The following is a 21,317-nucleotide window of genomic DNA, read 5'->3' as shown; positions in this document are numbered from 1 at the left end:
TTACAAATAAAAATGTTCTAAATCATCCACATCTAGTCAAGAAAAACTGTATGACCATTTACTTCCTTTGTACACATTTCTTTTATTATGCTTTACATTACGTAGGCTAGTATCCCAAATTTTTAGATTAATTTATTTTGCAGAAATGTACAAGAACAGAAATTCCGCACAGATACTCAGCTGGTTTTATTGTCTTACTCTACAGAATCCTGTACACACAGAGAATAGAGACATTTACAGAAAAACATAATCTCTCCTTAGAATACCACTTTTTACAACACTACAATTATACAGTAGTCATCTCCTTCCAGCACTGCCTATGTCAGTATATTCTTTTATCCTTGTGAAACAGGCATGTGGTAGAGATCAGTTCTGTCTATAAATATACAGTTTATGTTAGTCTTTCTATGTACAACAAAAGACAAATTACCCCAGCAAAAAGTAATGATACTTGTATATCAGTACAGATTTGAACTACAGACCCACTTCTTTAACGAAGCTTACAGTATGAAAAAATAAGGATACCTCTTACCTACTGTAATATTTTCATCTTTTAGTTTCTTGTGGAGTAGTCAGTGATACAAGCATTGCTTGTTTTGTGTAAAATGGATTATTTCAAAATACCAATATACTGTCCTTCAAGTTAGAAAAATATAATTATGTCCTACAGAAATTTTATTGGATTAAAAAGCATATAAAAATATGGACCATCATTTCAGACCATATATGAAATTAGAAATAAAGTAGAAGAAAATGTCTAATTATTTTAAAATATATCTTTTGGCTCAGTGAGCCACTTCTGATTTTTCATAAAAAGAGAACAAGGCTTAGTTAGAAATTTTATGGCCAGGGACAAGTTTTGGCTACTGAGTAATAATATTACATTATTGTTGTGAGGAAGTGCCAATGGAACATGTTTACACCCATTCAGTTAAGAGGATAAAGAGACTGTGGTCACAGCAGGATCAGTTGAAAAATACCAAAAGGGGACAGCAATTTGACAAAGGGCAAAGAGCCCTTTCTCACTGGTTTTATTTACTTTGCCTGTAAAAAGCCACCAGTCAGTACGGTGCAGTGGTGCCCCAGCCCAGTGGCTGCAGGTGCCTCATCCTGAGAGCAGCCAAGCAGAGGCAGCTACAGAACTCTAGGACCCCACAAACTGTTTTCGTTATTTTCTCACTACTAGGACAACTAAAGATTGAACCTATGAGGTTAATACAGGAAACCAACAAGCTACATTGTTAAAAGTGTACGTATTTTAATCCAAATTAACCTGTTTCTAAGACCAGAAATCTGGCCAGTCATGTCAACTGTAACCAAAGCCGTGCTGGTTATAAATCTTCCATGTCTGGAAAGCAGATTTCCATGCTCAGCTTTCTTTCTTTTAGCCAGCTTCTCAGGGCTGTGCACTGTGTTGAGCTTTTTCTCCTACACTAGAAGTACCTCTGCAACTCACATTGCTCACTGCTCTTGCAATGCTGGAAAGTCCTGGTGTGGAATCTGCTTTAACAGCACAGCAGAAAAAATGTCACCAGGGACAGTGTTGCTATGCTTCCCAGGAATGCAGAAAAAGAACATTCATGCAGAATGCGCTGTAAAGATTTAAGAGGTTTCATTTTGTGAGGATATTTGTTCAGTGGGAAGGATTAGCATTATCATGCTTGATAATGAGGAAGATCAGAGAAACAAATTATCAGCAAAATAACTTCTTGGGTTTCTGTTAAGTTCTGTAAGAAAAAGCAGCTCAAGCTAGAATTTATCCATTGCAGAACTGTGTAGCTGGCAGGAACCTAAGTACTGCTTGCTGACTCAGAGGAAAGCAATCCCCAGACTTACACTGCCCAAAGCTCCACAGCTGTTTACCTTCTATTATTTGGGGAAGGGATTTTTTAACATTGTTTTTTCCCTGCTAAGAGAAACATGAAAGGTGAAGCCACACATTTAATACAAAATCAAATGCTCAGCTAATACATCATACTAACTCCCTTGAAACTAAGGAAGCTGTACCAGTTTATAGCAGCACAAGAACGGGCTCAGCGTATTTGACATGTTTTTGCCAGCCCAGAAACTACCACACTATTGTGCCCTTTTAGTACCACAGTCCCTTCATAGCTCTGATTCTTTATCTATCTCATCTAGGTAATATTCATCATCAGTGGTGGTATCACTGTCTGAGTCCGAGTAAGCGGCTGGGTCTTCCGCGTAGGTATCAGTCAGCTCTCGGGGGGACGAGGCAGCTGATGACATTTTGCTCCCAGCAGAACTCGAGCTCAGAAGCTCAGCCCTGTTTACAGAAGAGCTCTCTGTATCTCTGAAAGCACCAGGGTTATTCAGAAGACATGGTCTCCATAATCGCCCTTCTGTGAGTGACCTCTTGATATTTTCCAGGAAAGCCAGTTGTTGCTCTTTGCCAAATATACCAAATTCCACAGATGGATACATTAAATTTCTGGTGCTGTAACATTTCTCATCGTTTGACGCCCAGTTTTCATTCTCATCACAAGACAACAGCTCTGAGTAAGATTTAAATCTCTTCCCATGTATGCCATCTTTGGGTAGAATATTGCTTCCTGAGGCAGAGATCTCAAGGGAATCTCGAGCACAAATGCCCTCGGAGAGGTGACGCTCTCGCTGACCTTTTGCACGGCTCTTGCACAACTGATAGCTATTGAGGTTAGCGTTTTCTAAGCCAGCAGGCTGAGAGGTATTTTGATGCTGACCAAGCACTGTCTGGGAAGTCAGGTTTTGCTCTGGACATGTGTTTGCCTGCAAGCAGCTATTTACATAGGTGTTGGAGTTTTTGTCAGCTAAAAGTGGCAAGGGAGGAGCACAGGTATGACTGCTAGCTCTTCCTTTCTCTTCATCCAGTGGGTATGAGGTAGTAGCACTGGGGGAGATGGGCTGGCTTTTGCTTTCTAACCCGAGATCAAGCACTTGGGAATTCTTATTTCTTGTGGTTACTGATTTACCTGGAAATAGGGTTGTGAGTCTTGGCCTATTTTCCACTTTCACTGCAGTTTTTTGAGGACTGATGGCTTCCTTCTGGGTGTATGAACTTGTAAAAGGCCTTCTTTTGCTGTTAGCAAGCAAAGAGGGATCATTCTGATTTTCAGTCTTCTTATTATCAGCTGTTCTTGGTCTTGGAGTATTCTTGTCAGAGTTCAGACTGCGATTCTGATTTTCATTGTCCAACTCCAGGAATGGCTGGTGGGAATCCATTGAAATCAATGAGTCAAGGGACATGTTGACCTCTAAAGAAGTAGCACTTCCATCATTCTGTGAAAAAATGTTACTTATGTGTGGTTTGGGGGGTAGATTTTTACTTGAAAATTTACGACTTGTTTTGTAAACAGCTGCCAATTTATTTTTAATTGAAGGTCTGTTTTTCCTTTTCTCTATGTCTTTGACTTTGTCGCTTGTGCAGTCAGAGAGAAGCTTGTTCTCCTCTTCTGCACTCTGTGTTATGTTTTGATTTTGTGTAACCCTGGGGACTTTATCTTTAATGTTCAGGTTGCCCTCAATATGCCTCTCTGATTCCTGAAAACCACTGTAAACTTTACCCATATGAGAATTCTGTGAGTTTTGCTCTTTTTTAATTTTTGAATTCTTTACTTCATCTGTGCTAGCCACTTTGTCTAGCTGAAGAAATGGATCAGCACTGGAAGCTGTGCTTACCTCAGATGCTTTGCTTGGAGACCCTGGAAGCACTTTGCTGCAAAAGTTTGAACCATTCTCTTTTTTTCTTGAACTGTCAGTCCTTAATTGCAGTCCACTAAATTTATTATTACACAGAGGGGTGGTTCGGTGTAGGACATCTACTCTCTGTTTAACTTGGGCACTATCCCTGTACATACCTTCCACAGGAGTCAGTGGCACATCAGCATGCTCTGTGCTACCACTCCTTCCAAGGGAACTCTTCTCCTTGGAGCGGATGAATAAACTGTTCAGATTTTTCTTGTTCACTTTTGGGGGCTGAGAGCAAGTTTCAGAGCTTCCCTTCTGTACAATATTTTTATTTGTTGAATTAGAATATAAAGGCTTCTCTAAATGTCTGGCTGGCTTGGGAGGGGTTGATAAAGTGGACATTAGTGGTGTGGCTCTTTGTAAAACTTCCTTCTTTTCTTTTACATGTGTTTCTGCCTTTTGGCTGCTTGAAGCATCAGAAATGGCCTTACCTGATTTAGTCACTATCGCAGTGGATTGTGGGCCACCAAAAGAAATTTCTTTTGTCACCACATCAGAAAGTACATTTTCTGCTAATGGTAGACATGCTGAACTATCTTTCCTGTTAGGTACCACACTCACTGACTTCTCAGAGCTAGGGGATAAATGAGAATTCTCTTCTTCACTATCAACAGCAGTTCTTAAATTCTGAGGTGTGACCAGAACTGAAGATACTTGGTCAGAAGAATATGAAGACACCTCTTTTTCTGAAGTAGTAGGGAAAAAAACATTTGCTAAACTCACATGACCTTCATTTTTCTTGTTTTGTATTCTTGGTGACTGAGCAGTCTCTTTGGGACAAGGTAAATCTACATCCTCTGAATTATCTCTAAAGAGGCTACAAAATGTTTTTGAATGCCTCCGTGGTAGTGTGTAATAAATTGAAACTAGTTCATGATACTTAACATGATCTTCATCGACACAAACTGTAAACGTGCTTGTGGTTTTATATTTCTGCAAAAAATTTCCCCCTTCCTTATAATCTGAAAACACAGAGGATTCTCTTCTACTTAGATGTTTACATCTGTCTGTCAGATCAACTGATGTACTGCTATTTACTGAATCACTACTATTTTTGCTTAAAGAACTGTGGTAATCTTTTTTAGTTGTGGCAGCATTTAATGGTACTGATGTTAGAAAGGAACATTTTGGATCTAAACAAGACACATCCCTTTGATTAGAATAACAGGTGTCAGCTCTATGCAGAGTTTCAGACCTTAAACAATCATATGCTCTGCTTTCTCTAGGTAAAGAGATAGGCGTCTCTGACATAATGCTACCAGCAATGCTGGCTGATTTTCTAGGCAAAGTGTAATAAATAACAAGGGGGTCAGAAGATTTGGAGCTGTTTCTGCCAGGAGAGCCAGTAATGCTACAGCTACTGCTATGTCTTGGCGAGCTGTCTTGCTTGTGAAACCTTCTAATACAAGGTGAAGTACTCCTCATTTTTTCAGTTTCTTTTTCAAGGCAAAAATAACTTAAACTATTTTCAGAGGTATTGGGTTCTCCATCAAAGCCACACATATAAATATTTCCAGAATTTCCATTTCGTGGGGAACTAGTAGTGAATTGTCCATTATAGTCCTTAGTAACTAAAGTGCTTGCATTTTGCAGTGTTTTCTGTGAAACCGCTTTGCTAACACTTGTCCTACTCACTTCAGCTGTTGTCCCCCCTTCTGCTTGAGATTCAGTAACAGGGCTATTTACTGAAGAGCTAGTTAGTGTTCCTAAGCATTTAGCATTGTCTTTATGAGAAAGTGCTTGGGGAGAATTTTGTGAGAAACTAGATGAGAGCTCAGGAGGACAGGACAGCATGCCTTGACAGTTTGCTAATTTTTCAGTGGATAGAGCAGAAGTAACATTCAGTAATGAGGAGTGTCTCTTTGGAGTAGCTTTGTTAAGGGCTTCTGCACTCCAACTATCCTGTTTGCTGCTCGCTCTTTGAGCTGCATAATGCAGATTATGTTCCCCTTCTTTCTGACTTGGAAGAAAAGGTTCCTTCCTGCTCCCATCACCTGGCAAAATACAGGGATGCTGACTGAATGCACTATTGGGTGGGCAATCATTTTCCTTCATTTCTACATTTCTTTTATCACCATTTGATGTATAAATTTTTGCAGTATCTCCTCTGGCAGTGGCTTGGGCTTGTCTCTTTGATGTCATTGTGCTATAGAGAGATACATCTCTCTGCCACATGGCAGAAGCTGGGCTGTTGGGGGAAAAACTCCGTGCATTGATGTAGCTTGCATCTGCTTGTTGAGGAACTGACGGTAACAGCGTGTCTTCATCTGCCTGTTTCACACCTTCAGCCTTTTCCAGGTGTGCAAAGTCTGCCTTTGTACTCCTTTGGGTAACAACAACTGAATTCCTGTTCAGTCTTGTAGGTTCTGGTTGGTTCTTTGAATTGGGAAAGACTGACTCATCCGTTCTGATACCAGATGAAGAAATAGAAGATGTACAACTTAGCCAAGGCTGACAGCCCTCAGTGAATTCTGAAAAATTTCTGTTTGCACTTCTTGTCATCCTTTTGATACTTGTATTTTCTGGAGAGTACACGTGAAAATCATTCTGCAGGCGCTGTGAACCAAACTTGGCATTCTTTGCATGTGCCCACTGCTGGTCATTTAAATTAGCCATAAATGCTTCAAAGCTGGCATCAGGGGAAATAAACACCTCATCACTGTAACACTGAGGAATATCAGTCCAAGAAGGATAGCTGTCTTTTCTTCCATAAGAATTTTTTTGGTTTGCATACAGCTTCCCATGACAAGAGGTGTCTCTATAGAAGGATCTAGAGAGATTATTTTCTGATTTGTATACAGGATAGTTTTCCCAGTTATCAAAGGGCAATGGAGAAGTAGCTTTGTCAGGGCAACTAACTCTGCTAAAGCAATTGCTACTTGAAATAGATCTTCTGTAGTGGTGTTTTGAGTGGTAACTTGGGTATTTCTTAGTTTCTTGTAAAGAGCTGGGATATCTACCATGGTCTGTAGCATGAAATTCCATCAGTGATTGAGTTCTAAACATTGTTTCTGGAGCTTGTTCTGAAGAGTCTGGTGTGTTGTTCCATACAATGGAAGACAGAGGAATTCTCTTTGGGTTCTGTCGACCAAACCTTGGTACAAAACCATTCTTGCTCTCCCTTGCCAATGGATGCTGCAAACTAGATGCTGAGAGCTGATCAGAAGATACTGATGATGGACATCTCCGAAGGGAACACACAGAGTAACTCCTGCCAGCTGTATCCCTGTTCATACAAGCCTTGTGCCTAAATCCGCTGTTGTGTGTTACGGAGGGGGGATATAAGCTGCCCTCGGAAGACCGCCCAAAGGACACTGCGGACAGCCTCCGGCGGTGCAGACGGGGGTTCCCCTCCACTGCATCACCATAACTGCAATCCTCCTGAAAGGCTGCTTGGTGCCAGTTTATATAGGCACTCTGTAACTTCCTTGGTCTGATGAAAATCTTGTGTTCATCTTTGGCCCGCAGTGTTCTCATTCCGTCTGGGAAAAATGTGCTAGGCACGTCACTCCAGTCATTTCTCTGTTGCCCCCTGCCAACAGTCTGCCTCTTTGAAGCAGGGAATGCGCTACTACTTTGGACATTGGATGCACTGCTTGTAGAAATGATCCTGTCCAAAGGGTCTTGGGCTTGCTCCTGGGCCAGCTGGTCATCCAGATCACTTAGAACTGCACAGGGAAAAAAAAAAAAAAGATACTTGGTTTTGTTTTCTTTAATAATCTTCTGACTGCTTATGTTAAAAAGTTTCACGTACTACATTAATAATTGGAACTGGCTTTAAAAGGAGTCAGCTTCTCAGCATTCAAAACCCTTCCCAAACCACACATTCTTCTTCCCTAGGACTTTTCAGCAGTCACATATTATGACTAGAAGAAAAAAAATGTTCTCCTCCATGACTGTTTATGTAAATGTTAGTCTTTATGCTATTTAAAGGAAGAACAAAACAATTTGAAGTCTGAGTTCTCACTCATTGAGTGTGTGTGTGTGTGTGTGTGTGTGTAAACCTTCCAAATACAGTCTGTAAGCAAAAAAATCCCTGAAAAGAATTCACTAGGCAAACATGGACCTTTCTGTGTGTTCACAAAGCACAGTTATGACATAACTATAAGAAAACAGAATCCTGCAAACCATCAAACAAGCATATTCAGCAGTCTGGCATGTCCACTGTTTATTTCATTCATAAAGTAAGTTCTCTTCTGAATTGTATGAGCACTGAAAATGGCATTTTCTGCATAAGAAAGGGTAATTAAATAGTTAGGAAGCTGTGATTCAATCTAGCAACAAATATGTATTTATATAAACATATATAGTCAACCTCATGAAATGGAATTAAACACTATGTAGCTCAATTAACCAAAATATTCAGTCAGAAGACTGATAGCAGTGTATTAAAACTATTTTTATTGTCAAAAGGAATTATTCCTTTGCTAATTGTATTTTGCTGTTTTCAAAATATTATACATAATATACAATGGATATGATTGTTTTGTTACAGAATTTCCTAATCCACTTAAATACATAAGACTGAGTGATCAGTCACTACAAACCTGTGCTAACACTACAAAAGCATTAAGAAAGCATTGATAAATATGTATAGTTGGAATAAAATGTGATCCAAAAGTACTAAAATTCTTCATTTTTCCTAAGTTTCTCTTCAGCACACAAAATAGAGGACTCCTGAGAAATCCAGCTTAGAACAAGAAAAAAGATGAGTTGTTTCTGAGTCTTCCATTAGGAGGACATGAGCCAAGGTGAAAAAGAACCTGCAACTCTTGACTGGGGGTATAAAAAGGCTCCCAGAAAACTAACTGAATGCCATAGTGCCTCTTGATTCTGTGGTTTCTGGCTTTACAGTTTATAAAACCAGGCCCAATGATTCATCATGATCCAAATTATTCATGGAGGAAACGGACAGAATTCTCACATAACCCTATGTCTTCATCTAAAGGGTGCGGTGTGGGCTCCCAGCAGAAACAGCAGAGAACTGTGCACAGTTACATGGGATTCTTCTGAACTGTATCAGTATGAGAGGAAATGCACTCTAAGAGTGATTGATCACTGACATCTCCTGAAATCAGTGCTGGAGTAGACATTCTGCTGTCAGACAAAGACAACACAAAGTAGCCACTCCGCTAGAAATGAGCCATTTTTTTACAGCTGTGCTTTTGCAGAAAATTCTCCCAAACCACAGTAACTTCTGGTAACAGTACTATCAAACAATACCAAAATAAGGACACACTTACCACTGAAAATCTCCTTCTCTAGCTGTTCATTCCATTCCAGTGTACTTTTCTCCACTGTTTCATTTTGGTTTGTATCAAAAGATTGACCACTTGTTTCAGTTGACATTGGGGAATTACACATTTCAGCCTGTTAAAAATTGTAAAGTAACCTGGTTTCAGTTCTTCATGTGGGTTCAAATCACATTTCACATATCACATCACAACCCGTGTCACAAATTCCAGAGGTGAGCAAGCTCTGTCAGTCCATTAAATAATGTATTATTAAAATACACAACTGAGGGTTGTAAAATTGCATGCAGTTTACAGAGTTCTACACATATAATAAGGAGAATTACTCATCTTGTCCTCATCCTGTAGCATGTTTTGGATAAGGGCATAGTTTACTTAATTTATCCTAATGCATCCTTATTGCATTGTATCTGTCAATTTAGTTTTCCACAATCACTTCTTCCTTGACCAGTGTATTTTAAAATTCACCCACTTACCTCCCAACCAAGATTTAATAATTTAACACTACAGTCCACTTTCTTATAGAAAGACAGCACTTAGTGATAAAAGTGGGGAAAATGTCATCCTATTCCCATCTGTTTTTTGATTACATGTTAAACCGAGAGGTTCTATCCCACCCATATTTCACTAAGCTCACAGTCTCAGATGGTGGAAGTGCAGACAATTGTTTAACTGCTGAATAATTTTAGCTGAAACTCTTCCTCCTTTTTCAAAAAAACCCACCCTACTAAGTTTTTTTGTTTGCCATATTCATAATATTTTACTCATCTAGCTATAATATAGCTTTATATAATATGTTTCTATAACAGACATGATTCCCTGATAAGATCTTTGCTCAGTCATATATTAATATAGATTATCTCTTTGTTTTTGAAATATCAGAGAAGGGAGGTGGCCAGTTTACATCCTCTGTGCTTTTGATTATACACTGTATACCTTCTTAGTCCCCTCTGTGGTTATGCCACCCAACTAAAGATGAGGAAAAACATGTTAGTAATACAGGGTAATGAAATAATTAAGATAGAAAATATAATCCTTGGAAGAAAATCTGATATTTCAACAGCATGCACTTAAATTACATCAGAAATAAATCTGCTTTATCCTTAAAATGAGCTTGTGCTTATAAAATGGAACATCCATCAATCCATCCATCCATCCATCCATCCATCCATCCATCCATCCATCCATCCATCCATCCATCCATATCCATCCATCCATCCATCCATTAAAAAAAAAAAAGTTCCTACTTCAAAATTTACATTTACATGGTAACTCTGTGCATGGAAATGTTGCACAAGAGGTTCTAGATTACTGCCTGTCAAAGGCCAGCTACTCTTTTTCATCCTTGTACAAATGAAATGAAACAAAGTAAATACACTAGATTATGATTTAGTGTGAGTTTTGATCTATTTACAGGTTGGTTACAGTTGCCAAGATATGTGAAGGTCCTGACCTAGGAAAATATCCATGCAATTATTCTGTCATTATGAGAGAACTGAAATCCAGCAGAGCTAGATGTAGGGCCTAGCTAGGAAAGCTTTGGATTTTAACAGAAAAGCTCAGTCTACTACAACAAGTTCACGACAAAGACATTTTACTCATCATTTAAAACAAGAACTGCAAGAATACTATTTAAACACGTTAAAGCAACAGCCTAGAGCAAGGGGACTAATTTTTGAAAAATCTGTATTTAAACATTGCAGAAAGAAATTGATAAGCTACTTACCGTTGCCATTTCTTCCACTTTTGAGGGTGGGCTAGCAGAACTGTCATATCTGTAGGCAGAGGGATTTAAATGTTGGTTTTGAAAAGGAACTTGCTGTAATTTCATCAAGTAGGAAATATCCAGCAGCTTCTCATTTTAACAACTATTAAGAAGCATCTGAAAAAAAACTTGCTCTATGAAGAATTCATCCTTACCTCCCCCCTGCCAATATCCTGAAAAATAAAGTGCTTGGAAAATGTACCATTCAGTTTGGCCTTGTCAGCTTGCAAACTTCATAACTGCACAGCCAAAAATGAACTCAACCTACTGACATCTCAGTGTCTGCAACAGAATTGTTTTAATCCAGCATTATGGTAAGATGGTATTTGTTCTTTTTCCAAACAACTATAATTTAGTAGGTACTAGTCATACTTAAGTTATATACTTGTTAATTTCTGACTGGTTTGCATCTGCAATTCCATTGTTTTTCTCTTCCGTTTCACCCTACTCAGATGCAGAGCTGTGCTCTGTCCCTGCAAAGGAGGAGAGACAGACAGCAGATTGGTTTTGGTGTGAACTTTGGAACTTGCTGCTATTCACCCAAAACAGCCTTTATTTACCAATTTTTAAGACGTGGTAGAAGGCTCATCTGCTTTCCTAAGCTATTTAAGGCTGCAAGGGCTTGGCAGAGAACTGGCTCGAGCGTCTGTGAGTAATGCAGTGGCTGGAACAAGCCGAGAAGCCCCGAACATAAAAAGTACTCTGTCTGATGGGGTGACTTGCAGACAAATACAAAATAAATGAAAGAAACAAGAACAGGACTAGACGTCACTGAATCTATTCAAGTCTGCAGATCCTTGTTTTACAACTAAGCAAACCCAGTCCCTTCAAATGCCCCGAAGGAAATGTTGTTCAGTCTGTGCTGATTGCCAATTCTTCCTCGTCTCAAAAACTGTTTTTTTTTTTTTTCCCAGGAACTTAATTCTTGGGAGAAAATGAAGTAGGGAAAGATGGTTCTGCTCAGTCCTGTTTGTCTCAAAGTCTTTTTGAATGACCTTGTTCTTAGGCTCTTAAAGCCTCCCTGTGCTCAGGTAGACTACTTTATTGTGCTTCAACAGCAAGTATAAACCGGCTCGTTGGCAAGTTCTTTGTGGCCCAGCCTTTCCTCCTGAAGTGCTTTGTCATTTGTTTGCAATGTGCTTGCAGGCAGGGAAGAACAGTTGAAAGGTGCAATTTGTTTTTGCTTCTGTAATTGTGAACTGTAAAACCAGGATTCCTCTCTGACATGGGGTCCAACTGAAACCAAACAAGCCTGTTGACTTCAGCGGGCTTAGGATTTGGCTAGACAGTCTGAATCTAAAATTCCTAATTTTTCCTTGTAGCTCTGAATAAAAACAGCCATTAAATCGGGGGTTACCTCCCCCTTTGAATGAAGTTTACAGAACCAGAACCCAGAATTGTATGTAGCTTTTCCTTTAAACTTAAATAAAGTTGTGTTTTGATGCTTCTCTAACAAATTAAGAACGAAACTTAGGTTTCAGAGCCTTTACAGAGCTTTTACAATGATTTCCTGCAAATTAAGTTCAGTAAAATCCTGTGGCTTAGCAAGTTACCTTAGTTATACTTATATGCATAACAAAAATGCAAAAGCTTTGTTAGAAGCTTTCTTCTTCAGCTTTACTGTGCAAAGCCACTCTTTGGCAAAGCCCAAGAGCACAAAGCTCTCCCCACCTGATGTTGTATTAATTGCTCCTTGCAATGAACCTACGTGAAGTAGACATGTTAGTTAGAAATGTCAGTTAGAAATGTCTTCTGATAGTCTAGGCAAAATTTAAATTTTCATTTGCACCTGTGGCACTATTCTAAATTCATCTGTGTCTTTATTGTCACTGTTCTCTCAGAAATAACTGGCCATTGCATACTGCATTATTTTTCTCCCTCCTAATTTACACTGACGAGGTTATTTTAATATTTTCCCTATGCCAATCTCTCAATTTTCCAAACATAGAAACCTTATTCGTTTCTATGAACTGTTTTAAATTTTCCAGCATTTAAAAATTAAAATTTTCCTATTTTCAGAGAAGTATTGCCTAATTTTAGGAAACAGTAATTCAGTTTCTTTTCTGGTTAATGACACAGATCAATGTTTACATTATTTTGCACACAATGCATATGCACATATACTTTTAAATATTGTCTGTTATTCATAAACAGGAAAGAAGCTAAATCGATGTTGAAGTTCAGAAATATTTGCCATGTGCAAAATTATCCTCAATATAGAAAATGAAAAATTATATTTTCTACTTTTCCACTTCCATAGATATGTATCTTTTTAATGACAATCAAATGTAAGATGAAAAGTAAAAGATGGCAATCACAACTGTAACAATAATAAAAATCCATTAATTAAAATCTGCTCTGAATTAGTATTTCCACAGAGGCAAGGCACCTGTCTTCCCCAGGCTACCACCAAGCTGTCTAATGTCAGTATAATCCATTTTCTTCAAGACTATTCTTATCAGTACTAAGTAAGAAGCCAACTAAAACCCAAACACATAAATCACATATGCTGAAAACACAATTAAACAGCATTTTTATCCAGGATGAATCACACTTACACATATAGAAGAGAACAAGAATGAATTCAAGAACTGACACCTTTGAACCGAAAGGGATCAAGCTGCCTTCAGACTACAGTTACAAACCTTTTATGAGCATCTTCCGTATGTCCATGTGAGTGCACTCCTTTCTGCAGCATCCATAGTTTATTCTCACAGTAGAACACCACCACAGCTGCTGAAACTCCCTCTCCAGAACTGAAAGGACCCTCTAACTAGCCATTAATGTTCAGCCATTGAAAAGCTTCTGCCAGCTAGGCTTACTTACAGGATTTACGGTGCTGCGTCCTACAGTGTTTCACTAGCTCTCCAAAATAACTCTACCTGGTGAGAGGCAGATTATTTCAGTGCTTTGCCTATGCATAAAGCAAACCACATGCCACGGCAACACCTAGAAGAGGGTGGGGGAAGTTTTCAACAGAGAGGCGTGACTAGAAAATGTAGCAATCAGCTCAGTTACACGTCAGGATTGACTTGTTTATTTTTCAAGTTATGCACGGTCAGAAATCAAAGGCATCTGAGCCTGAGATACGATAGATTTTCCATGGAAAAAACAGATAAACACACACAAGAAAAGCTGATCTAATGAGTAGGCACAGTTTGGTTTTTTTGCCTTCTTCAATTAAGAAATAATTTCAGTGCTTAGATTCTACAGCAAAGCCTCGACCTTCGTGTGTGCATTGGCTACCTCACTGTGCACCAGGATAAAGCACCCTTGAAATCTGATTCTCAGTTACACAAGTGACCCTTTATTCTTCAGGGAAGACTGTGGCCCAGCATTTCTGTGTTCCAGAATAAGGGGCATTATCAGGTCACAAGAAAGAGGAAGGAGAAGATGACAGGTATGGAGCAGTGTTAACACTGCATATTCTTTTTCTATATTGTGTTGTTATGTAAGAGAATTGTTACCAGTGAAAATCCACAAAGCTAACCTCAAAGCCTCTACTTCAACCTCTCCTTAAATCTCCTGCTTTCATACAAACACTCCACAATAGCAAGCTGCTATGTTACAAAACCTACGTATCAGACTAATCATAATTTCTTTAGAGGCTTGCATTCCCTGTCATTGTTTATTACAGCTCTTTTATTACATCATGCCAGCAGGGAGCCCCAGGCACAGATCAGAATACCAATCTGAGACACACCGTGCAAAATCAGCTTTTTGTACCAAAGATCTTGCATCTTTGTACTTGGATTTCACAGCACTGCACAATGCAGCTCTACCTGTGATTGCCAGTCCCAAGCATTACCCTAAGATGCACACAAGAATAGCAAGATTTCATGCACGTGTTGCTGACGTACAGCCACAGAGGACAAAAGTTAAGAGAGATCAGGCAGCCTAACCGGCCTGAGTGTAGCTTCCCCCACCCCTTTTCCTCAGAACAGCAGCTTCAACCCTGGCAATGGCAAAGGAGAAGGATGCTCTTCAAACAGCAGCTCCAGAGCTGCATATGAGACCAACTTTGGTTCAGATTCAAAAACCCAAGTAAACCAAAGCAAACCCAAGTACTGAACCCAAAGCACTGACAAAGCACAGAAGGCAAAAGGGCCAAGAGCTGTCCGGTTTGCCTGGCTGGAGCTAAAGCTGCAGGGCTGCCTCTAAGCTGCCTCTGGGCTAGGAATGGTGGGAACTGATGCAGCAGAGCTGCCTGGGGCCGGCACTCTCTGCCATGACTTGGGAAAGCTGTGCTTTCCTATTGTATCACAGCCACAGGGCACCTGATCCCCATGCACCATACGCCGTGTCCTCTTGAGAGGGAATGAAACAGGATGCAGCTGCTCCTAAGTCTACAGCCTTTCATATACTTTTAAGTCTTTATGCAAAACCTGAGCAAAATAGGTTTAGCCAAGAGACTCTACCTACTACTTGTGACTTAGTCCCTTTCTTCTGACACAATACAGACAATCTTTCATTACAGGACCAAGTAAAATCACAATCTTCCCAATGGGGTAAAAAGCATGAGACTGAAAAAATAATTTAACAAAATTTTCTAAAACTTTAGAACATTTCTAAACCACAGAACAATTCATATACTTTTTAGAAGCTGGAAATAATGTATGTTCTCATTATAGCTCACCGTGGTTGCTTCTGAGTCTGGGTTTTCCTTGATCTTCTAAAGGAGGAAAGCCAAGCAAAAGGTGATCTGAACCCCAGAAAGGAAGCTGAAGTGTTCTTTTGTGCTTGAGGATTTGTGCGGGATGACATTTTTATTTCTTTATGATCTAAAAATGTGATAAAAAGCAGATTTGTTTTGAGCTCTTAATAAATGCAGTATTAAAATATACATAAATGTTTTATCTTCATAAGAAATTGCTTTTGCTTACCTTTTATGTCAGGTAAATCCAGTTTTGACATTTTTGGACAGACTATGTAACATACTGGTTTATAATGACTAACTAGAAGACAGAGAAAGATAAACAGGTCTAAAGTTTCAAAATGTATTATTTGTTTTGGGTGATGCATGTGAGCTACATGAGGCTGATTTTCACAAAGTAATCAGAACTCAATTACTTGAAAATCATACCTGTTTTAAAATACAGGCAAATCAAACATTTGAAAATTGAGGTCCCCCACAATCATTACTCACTTTCTTTTTACATTTGTAAGAAATATAAATGCAAGAACCCAGAACATACAATGACCTAAGTGACTGTAATGTAACTACATAACACCAACTCAGACTAATGTGCCCTCTGTATCACAGATTTCCTTACACTGGGATTCCTTTGGCCACTAGAGTACCTTTTTTTTTCTGCTACAAACTGCATATCACATCTGTATTTTCAATGGAAGATATTGTGAATGATTTCTTTGGGAAGGTTATGACTTGTTTTCTTCAAACAGAACATAAACTCAGTCTGCCTGTAAAAGCAGCAGGCATTTGGTGGGAAGATGATGATGAGTATTACTTATAGAAAAGGGAAAGAAATAGAAGGATCTGCCCCACACCACAGAGAACTGGGGGATATAAGGAAACAAGATATTACTCAGGAATAAGGCATTACTTTTTTTCCATTTAAAGCAACACATTTAAAGCCTGAAACAGCACAACAGCTGAAAATGGCTTATCCAATGACTGTAGGAGAAAGCAAACCCAGAAATTAGGGCAAAGTGACATTTATCACAACAGCAAGGGGCAGCATTTTGGACATTGTCCAAATGAAGTGAATAATTCATGTAATGTGATTTAAATCTTGTGTGTAATACATGGCTTTCCCTTCAGTGACAATCTCTGTGTACTTCAAAATGCCTCATTGTTCACCCCTTTCAGAGCCTATTCTCTTGGTGGCATGGACTTGACAATGCAGGTGACATCAAGAGAGTCCTATTAGCACTGCCATAGCCAGGATGGTCTTAGGATGTAGACACAGCAAGGCTTGCAGGAAGAAGTAGGATCTTTTATTTAGCCAGCTTATACAGTTGGAAATATCAGACAAGCCTCTGAGGCACACAAGCCCTTCTTCAGATCTGAAATAGGAACAGGTGCTTTCAAAGTTAAATGCCAGAGAACAATTACACAGAGTTTAGTCAGACCATCTCTGAAAGATAAAAATTGTAGGTAGCTGAGGACTAGAGGGGATGTTGGGGATAAAAGGTCAGGAAAACCTGAGATCTATTCTGTGCAGGTCTGTAGTATGAGGAAAATGTTTAAGGTTTCACTTATCTTTCGAAATCCATGACTCTACTTCCAGTTGCTATGAAGCACAAATAGGAGGAGCTCAATGAAAAACATGCAGAAGTGTGAATGGAATAAAAGCATATATTGTGCATGAGAACTATCTGGATAGAAGATGAAAGTGCAGAATACCATGCTTTTTATAGAGACACTGTGTTTCTGCTGCATATTCATTTTGGATGGGCATCAGAATCTGTGAAATGAGATCTCAAGAAATTGCTTCCTGGTCAGGCCAACTTTTCAGGCTTTGAAACTCACCCTGATAATAAGCACTAGCATGCCTTTAGCCCAGTGTTACCAGAAAAAGTTTTCCACTGGTATAGCCAAACATTTCTCACCCAAATCCGTCTACTTATTCCAAATGTCATTTAGGTGCTTTTAGTTTTTTAAGAAAACTAGACAAAACCAAAATTTTTTGGTGCTGTTTTTGGCTGGTATAGTTAATTTTTTCCATAGCTACTTGCATGGGCTATGTTCTTGATTTGTGCTGGAAGCAGTGTCAGTAACACAGGGATGTTTTGGTCACTGCTGAGCAGCCCTTACACAGAGTTAAGGCCTCTCCTGCCTCTCACCCCACCCTACAAGCCAGTAGCTCAGTGTGCACAAGGAGCTGGGAGGGGACACAGCTGGGACAGCTGACCCCAGCTGACCCAGGGGACATTCCAGACCATACAGCACCGTGCTCCGTGTAGAAAGCTGCGGGGAAAGAAGGAAGGTAGGATGTTCAGAGTGAGAGTGTTTGTGTTCCCAAGCAACCATTGTGTGTGCTGCAGCCCAACTTTCCTGGGGACAGCTGAACACCTGCCTGCTCACAAGAAGTGGTGACTTAATTCTTTGGTTTGCTTCCTCATGTGCAAGGTTTATCCTTTATCTATGAAACTGTCTTTATCTCAACTCATGAGTTGTCTCACTTTTAGCTTCTTGCCCATCCTGATGGGGGTCAAGTGAATGAGCCACTGGGTGGTGCTTAGTTGATGGTTGGGGTTAAACCACAAAAGTTCTTTGGGATACCCAGTGCAAGGCTCGAAGTGTTTGAGATAATAACAGACCTCAGTGGAATGTGCTAGACAGAATTTATCACTGTTCTTGCTTAGAATTCTTGTTTAGCTATTAATTGACAGGCTCCAGTGTTTGCCATGGGGCTCGCTTGCCAGGCTGTAAGTTAGAGCCTATGCTCCTTGGTGCAATGGTTATGTGCCATGGTTATGGTGCACCTCTGAAGGGATTGTGACCAGGAGTAAGTCTGTAGAAGGTACACACCTCCAAGAATCTGTGGAGAACTTCAAAGTGATTGGCCATGGATAAGCCCATGACTCCCCCACGGAGACTGCAGCCACAGGTAAGGCCGTGTTGGAGTAGGTGCATTTCTGAAGGCATTGTGGCCCATGGAGGAGGCCATGCTGGAAAAGGTTCACCTCAGATGGACTGGGGCTGTGGATAACTCCATGCTGCAGCAAGTATATCCCTGGAGAGACTGTGACTCTACTTGGAGCAGGAATACCCCTGAGACACTGCAGTACATGAGTTAGTCTTAGCTGGAGCAGAGGCAAGGTGAAGGCAGTGGGGTGGTTAATGGGGATACACTGAAGAGTGGGACCTGAGCATGATGTAAATGGCATGGAATAAGGAATAAAGAATGTGCTGGGTTTGGCTGTGATAATTAATTACTTCCATAGTAACTAATATGGGGCTGTGTTCTGGATTTGTGCTGAGAACAGTTTTGGTAATTCAGGGATGTTTTCCTTACTGCTGAGCTGGCCTTACACAGCGCCAAGGCTCTTCTGCTTCTCACCCCACCCCATCAATGAGTGGATTGGGGATGTACAAGGAGGCAGAAGGGGATGCAGCTGGGGCCAGCATACCTGATGAATATCCCATACCATACAGCATCATACTCACCATATAAAATCTAGGGGAAGAAGAGGGAAGGGGGGACATTCACAGTGATGGCATTTGTCTCCTCAAGTCACTGTTACATGTGATGGAGCCCTGGAGATGCTGAACACCTGCCTGACCATGGGGAGTGGTGAATGAAAGCCTTGCTTTGCATTGCTTGTGTGCATGGCTTTTGCTTTATCTACCAACTGTCGTTACCTCAATTCACTTTTACCCCTCCAATTCTCACCCCCTCCCATGGTGGGGGAGTGAGTGGCTGTGTAGTGCTTTGCTGCCAGCTGGGGTGAAACCACAACCTTTTTGTACAATGCAGACATCACTGCTTTGATTGGGAAACTACCACTGTATTTACTATAATTATAGCAATTTCATTTTGATTAATAAAGACTTTTTTTACTGTGAGAACAATTAATCACTGGAACAGCCTCCTCAGGGCCATGGTAGAGTCCCCATCACTAGAGCTTTAGAGATGTGACTGCAAATGGTGCCAAATAATCTCATTCAGGTTCCCCTTCCTATGAAAAACTGGACCTGAAGATCTTCTGATGTCCTTCCAACCTGGGCCATACTATGATTCTAACTATGGCATAAAAATATCTGGGATTTTCTGTTGTGAATCCCAGCTCTGCTTTTAACAGAACCTGCTCAAAGAAACATACCCATTTTGAAAACACATCTTTAGTAAAACTATGATTTGAGAAGAAGCTCAGTGCAATTTCAGAAACAAGGATTAACTATTACACTCTGACATGCCATAAGACACTGGTTTGGTGACCACTATTATATAGATGAGGAAATGGACAAATGTAACTCACTGGTGTTTTTGCTCTTCCTTAGCTGATGCTCTAATGGTGGTTTTAACATTCTATTGACATCAATGTAATTCTGATATTTTCTTCTTTTTATTTCTTCAAACCATTCTCCAGTCACTCCCTGCAGCCCTTTTTCAGACTTCTTTCTCTTCAAAAGTTTGCTAAAAAAAGGGAAAAAAAGCCATTTTAGATATTACAGGGCCATCATTAGGAACTCTCCCTGTTTTTCATTAAAGCATTTACAGTATATCTCTACATATAATGACTTCTACAAAGGCAGTGGGACATTCACAGCAATCACATAAAAGTTTTAGTGACAGCAACATTCTACTGTTTAACAAATGACTCATATGCTTGCATTATTCTCATCCTTAAGGAAGTGCATAGTTTTTCCTTGCAAGAATAAGGCAATTCATATGCATTCTAAAACTAATTGAATGTAAGATTAAGTTGATCCAATAATCAAATTAGAATAAATAACACTCAAAATAAAGCAAATTTTGAAATATTTATTCACTCATTTAAATAGAAGAAATAACAAAATTATTTTTATTTTCTAGGGGTAGATCACTGATGCCCTGACAATGAGGTGCCCACTACACATTTTCCATGCAAAGGAGAACAGTAAATTCAGCTAATAGATATTCATGAAACATGTTCAACAAGTTTGTCACATTTTCCTCTTTCCTTGATGCATATGATTCTGCTTGTGTTCAATATGGATGGAGGCAGCTAATAATGAATATGAATGTTCTGCCACACTGAGGTGCAGCCTGAGCAAGCTGCACACATATGGCTGCAACTGAAGAAAATATTTAGTAGCAAGTTTAGATTTTAGACCAAGAGGTCATAGGAATGAATTGTTTAGCTGGACAGAAAAGAAAAAGGTACAATTGCAAAGGAGTGGGAATAGTGCAAGGGACATGCAAAGTTACTTGTTTTTAAATTACATTTACACTAGTGTCGAAAGTATAGATGCAAATACAGCAAATCCACATCCCCAACTGATTCTGATGCTAACAAAACAAGACGTCGTGCACAGCCTGGAGATGTAATACCAATGTTTGAGCATGGCTTTCATGTAAATCTGCCTCCTTAATCAGGGGTAAAAATCTGTGTCCAGAATACAGATGCTCCCAGAGAACATAAGTTGCTTCAGTTATCAATTTAAGTAAAAACTCATCTGAGACAATACTATTTCACAGAACAAACTTAAAATTAAACATCTAGTCTGGAAATGGATATATTTTGATCTGGAATTTATGGAATTCATTGTCCATACTAGCCCCTACTGTGCATCTGGTGGCATCTGATGGACAGGAAGGCTGGAGGGAGACATTTTTGGGAAATGAGTATTTCCCTTGAAGAAGATTACACAGCCACCTGCACGAGTACTAGCCATTCCAAATAAACTTATTACAGAGGCAAAAATGTTACTCATCGCAGATATTACCGCACCATGGGAGTGACTAAACACCGTAAATGCATTGTGCAGCCTGGAAAGCAGCCTAGCACTGATGTGAAGCAGGAGGGGATGAACAATGTGCTCTCCATAGCCAACTCCATGACCTCACTCCTGTGGTAAAGGGGATCCAAGATACTGGGAGGAGTAA

General features: G+C 39.7%; 1 protein-coding gene across 1 annotated transcript in view; it reads right to left on the bottom strand.

Moving 5' to 3' along the window:
• Positions 1-440: 440 nt before the first annotated feature.
• Positions 441-21,317, bottom strand: part of EXPH5 (exophilin 5) — a 36,562-nt gene continuing 15,685 nt past the window's right edge. Inside the window, exons 2-6 of the mRNA XM_064717992.1 lie at positions 19,708-19,865; positions 15,398-15,542; positions 10,723-10,771; positions 8,988-9,114; positions 441-7,412 (exon numbers count right to left, since the gene is read on the bottom strand). Coding sequence (XP_064574062.1) covers positions 2,107-7,412; positions 8,988-9,114; positions 10,723-10,771; positions 15,398-15,542; positions 19,708-19,865 — 5,785 coding nt within the window. The 3' untranslated portion in view covers positions 441-2,106. The remainder of the gene's footprint in view (positions 7,413-8,987; positions 9,115-10,722; positions 10,772-15,397; positions 15,543-19,707; positions 19,866-21,317) is intronic.

This window comes from Zonotrichia leucophrys, chromosome 1, assembly GCF_028769735.1.
Source record: "Zonotrichia leucophrys gambelii isolate GWCS_2022_RI chromosome 1, RI_Zleu_2.0, whole genome shotgun sequence".
In the NCBI taxonomy this organism is placed as follows: domain Eukaryota; kingdom Metazoa; phylum Chordata; class Aves; order Passeriformes; family Passerellidae; genus Zonotrichia; species Zonotrichia leucophrys.
Note: the sequence above shows the minus strand (reverse complement) of the source record. Positions and strands in the feature narration are given on the sequence as shown.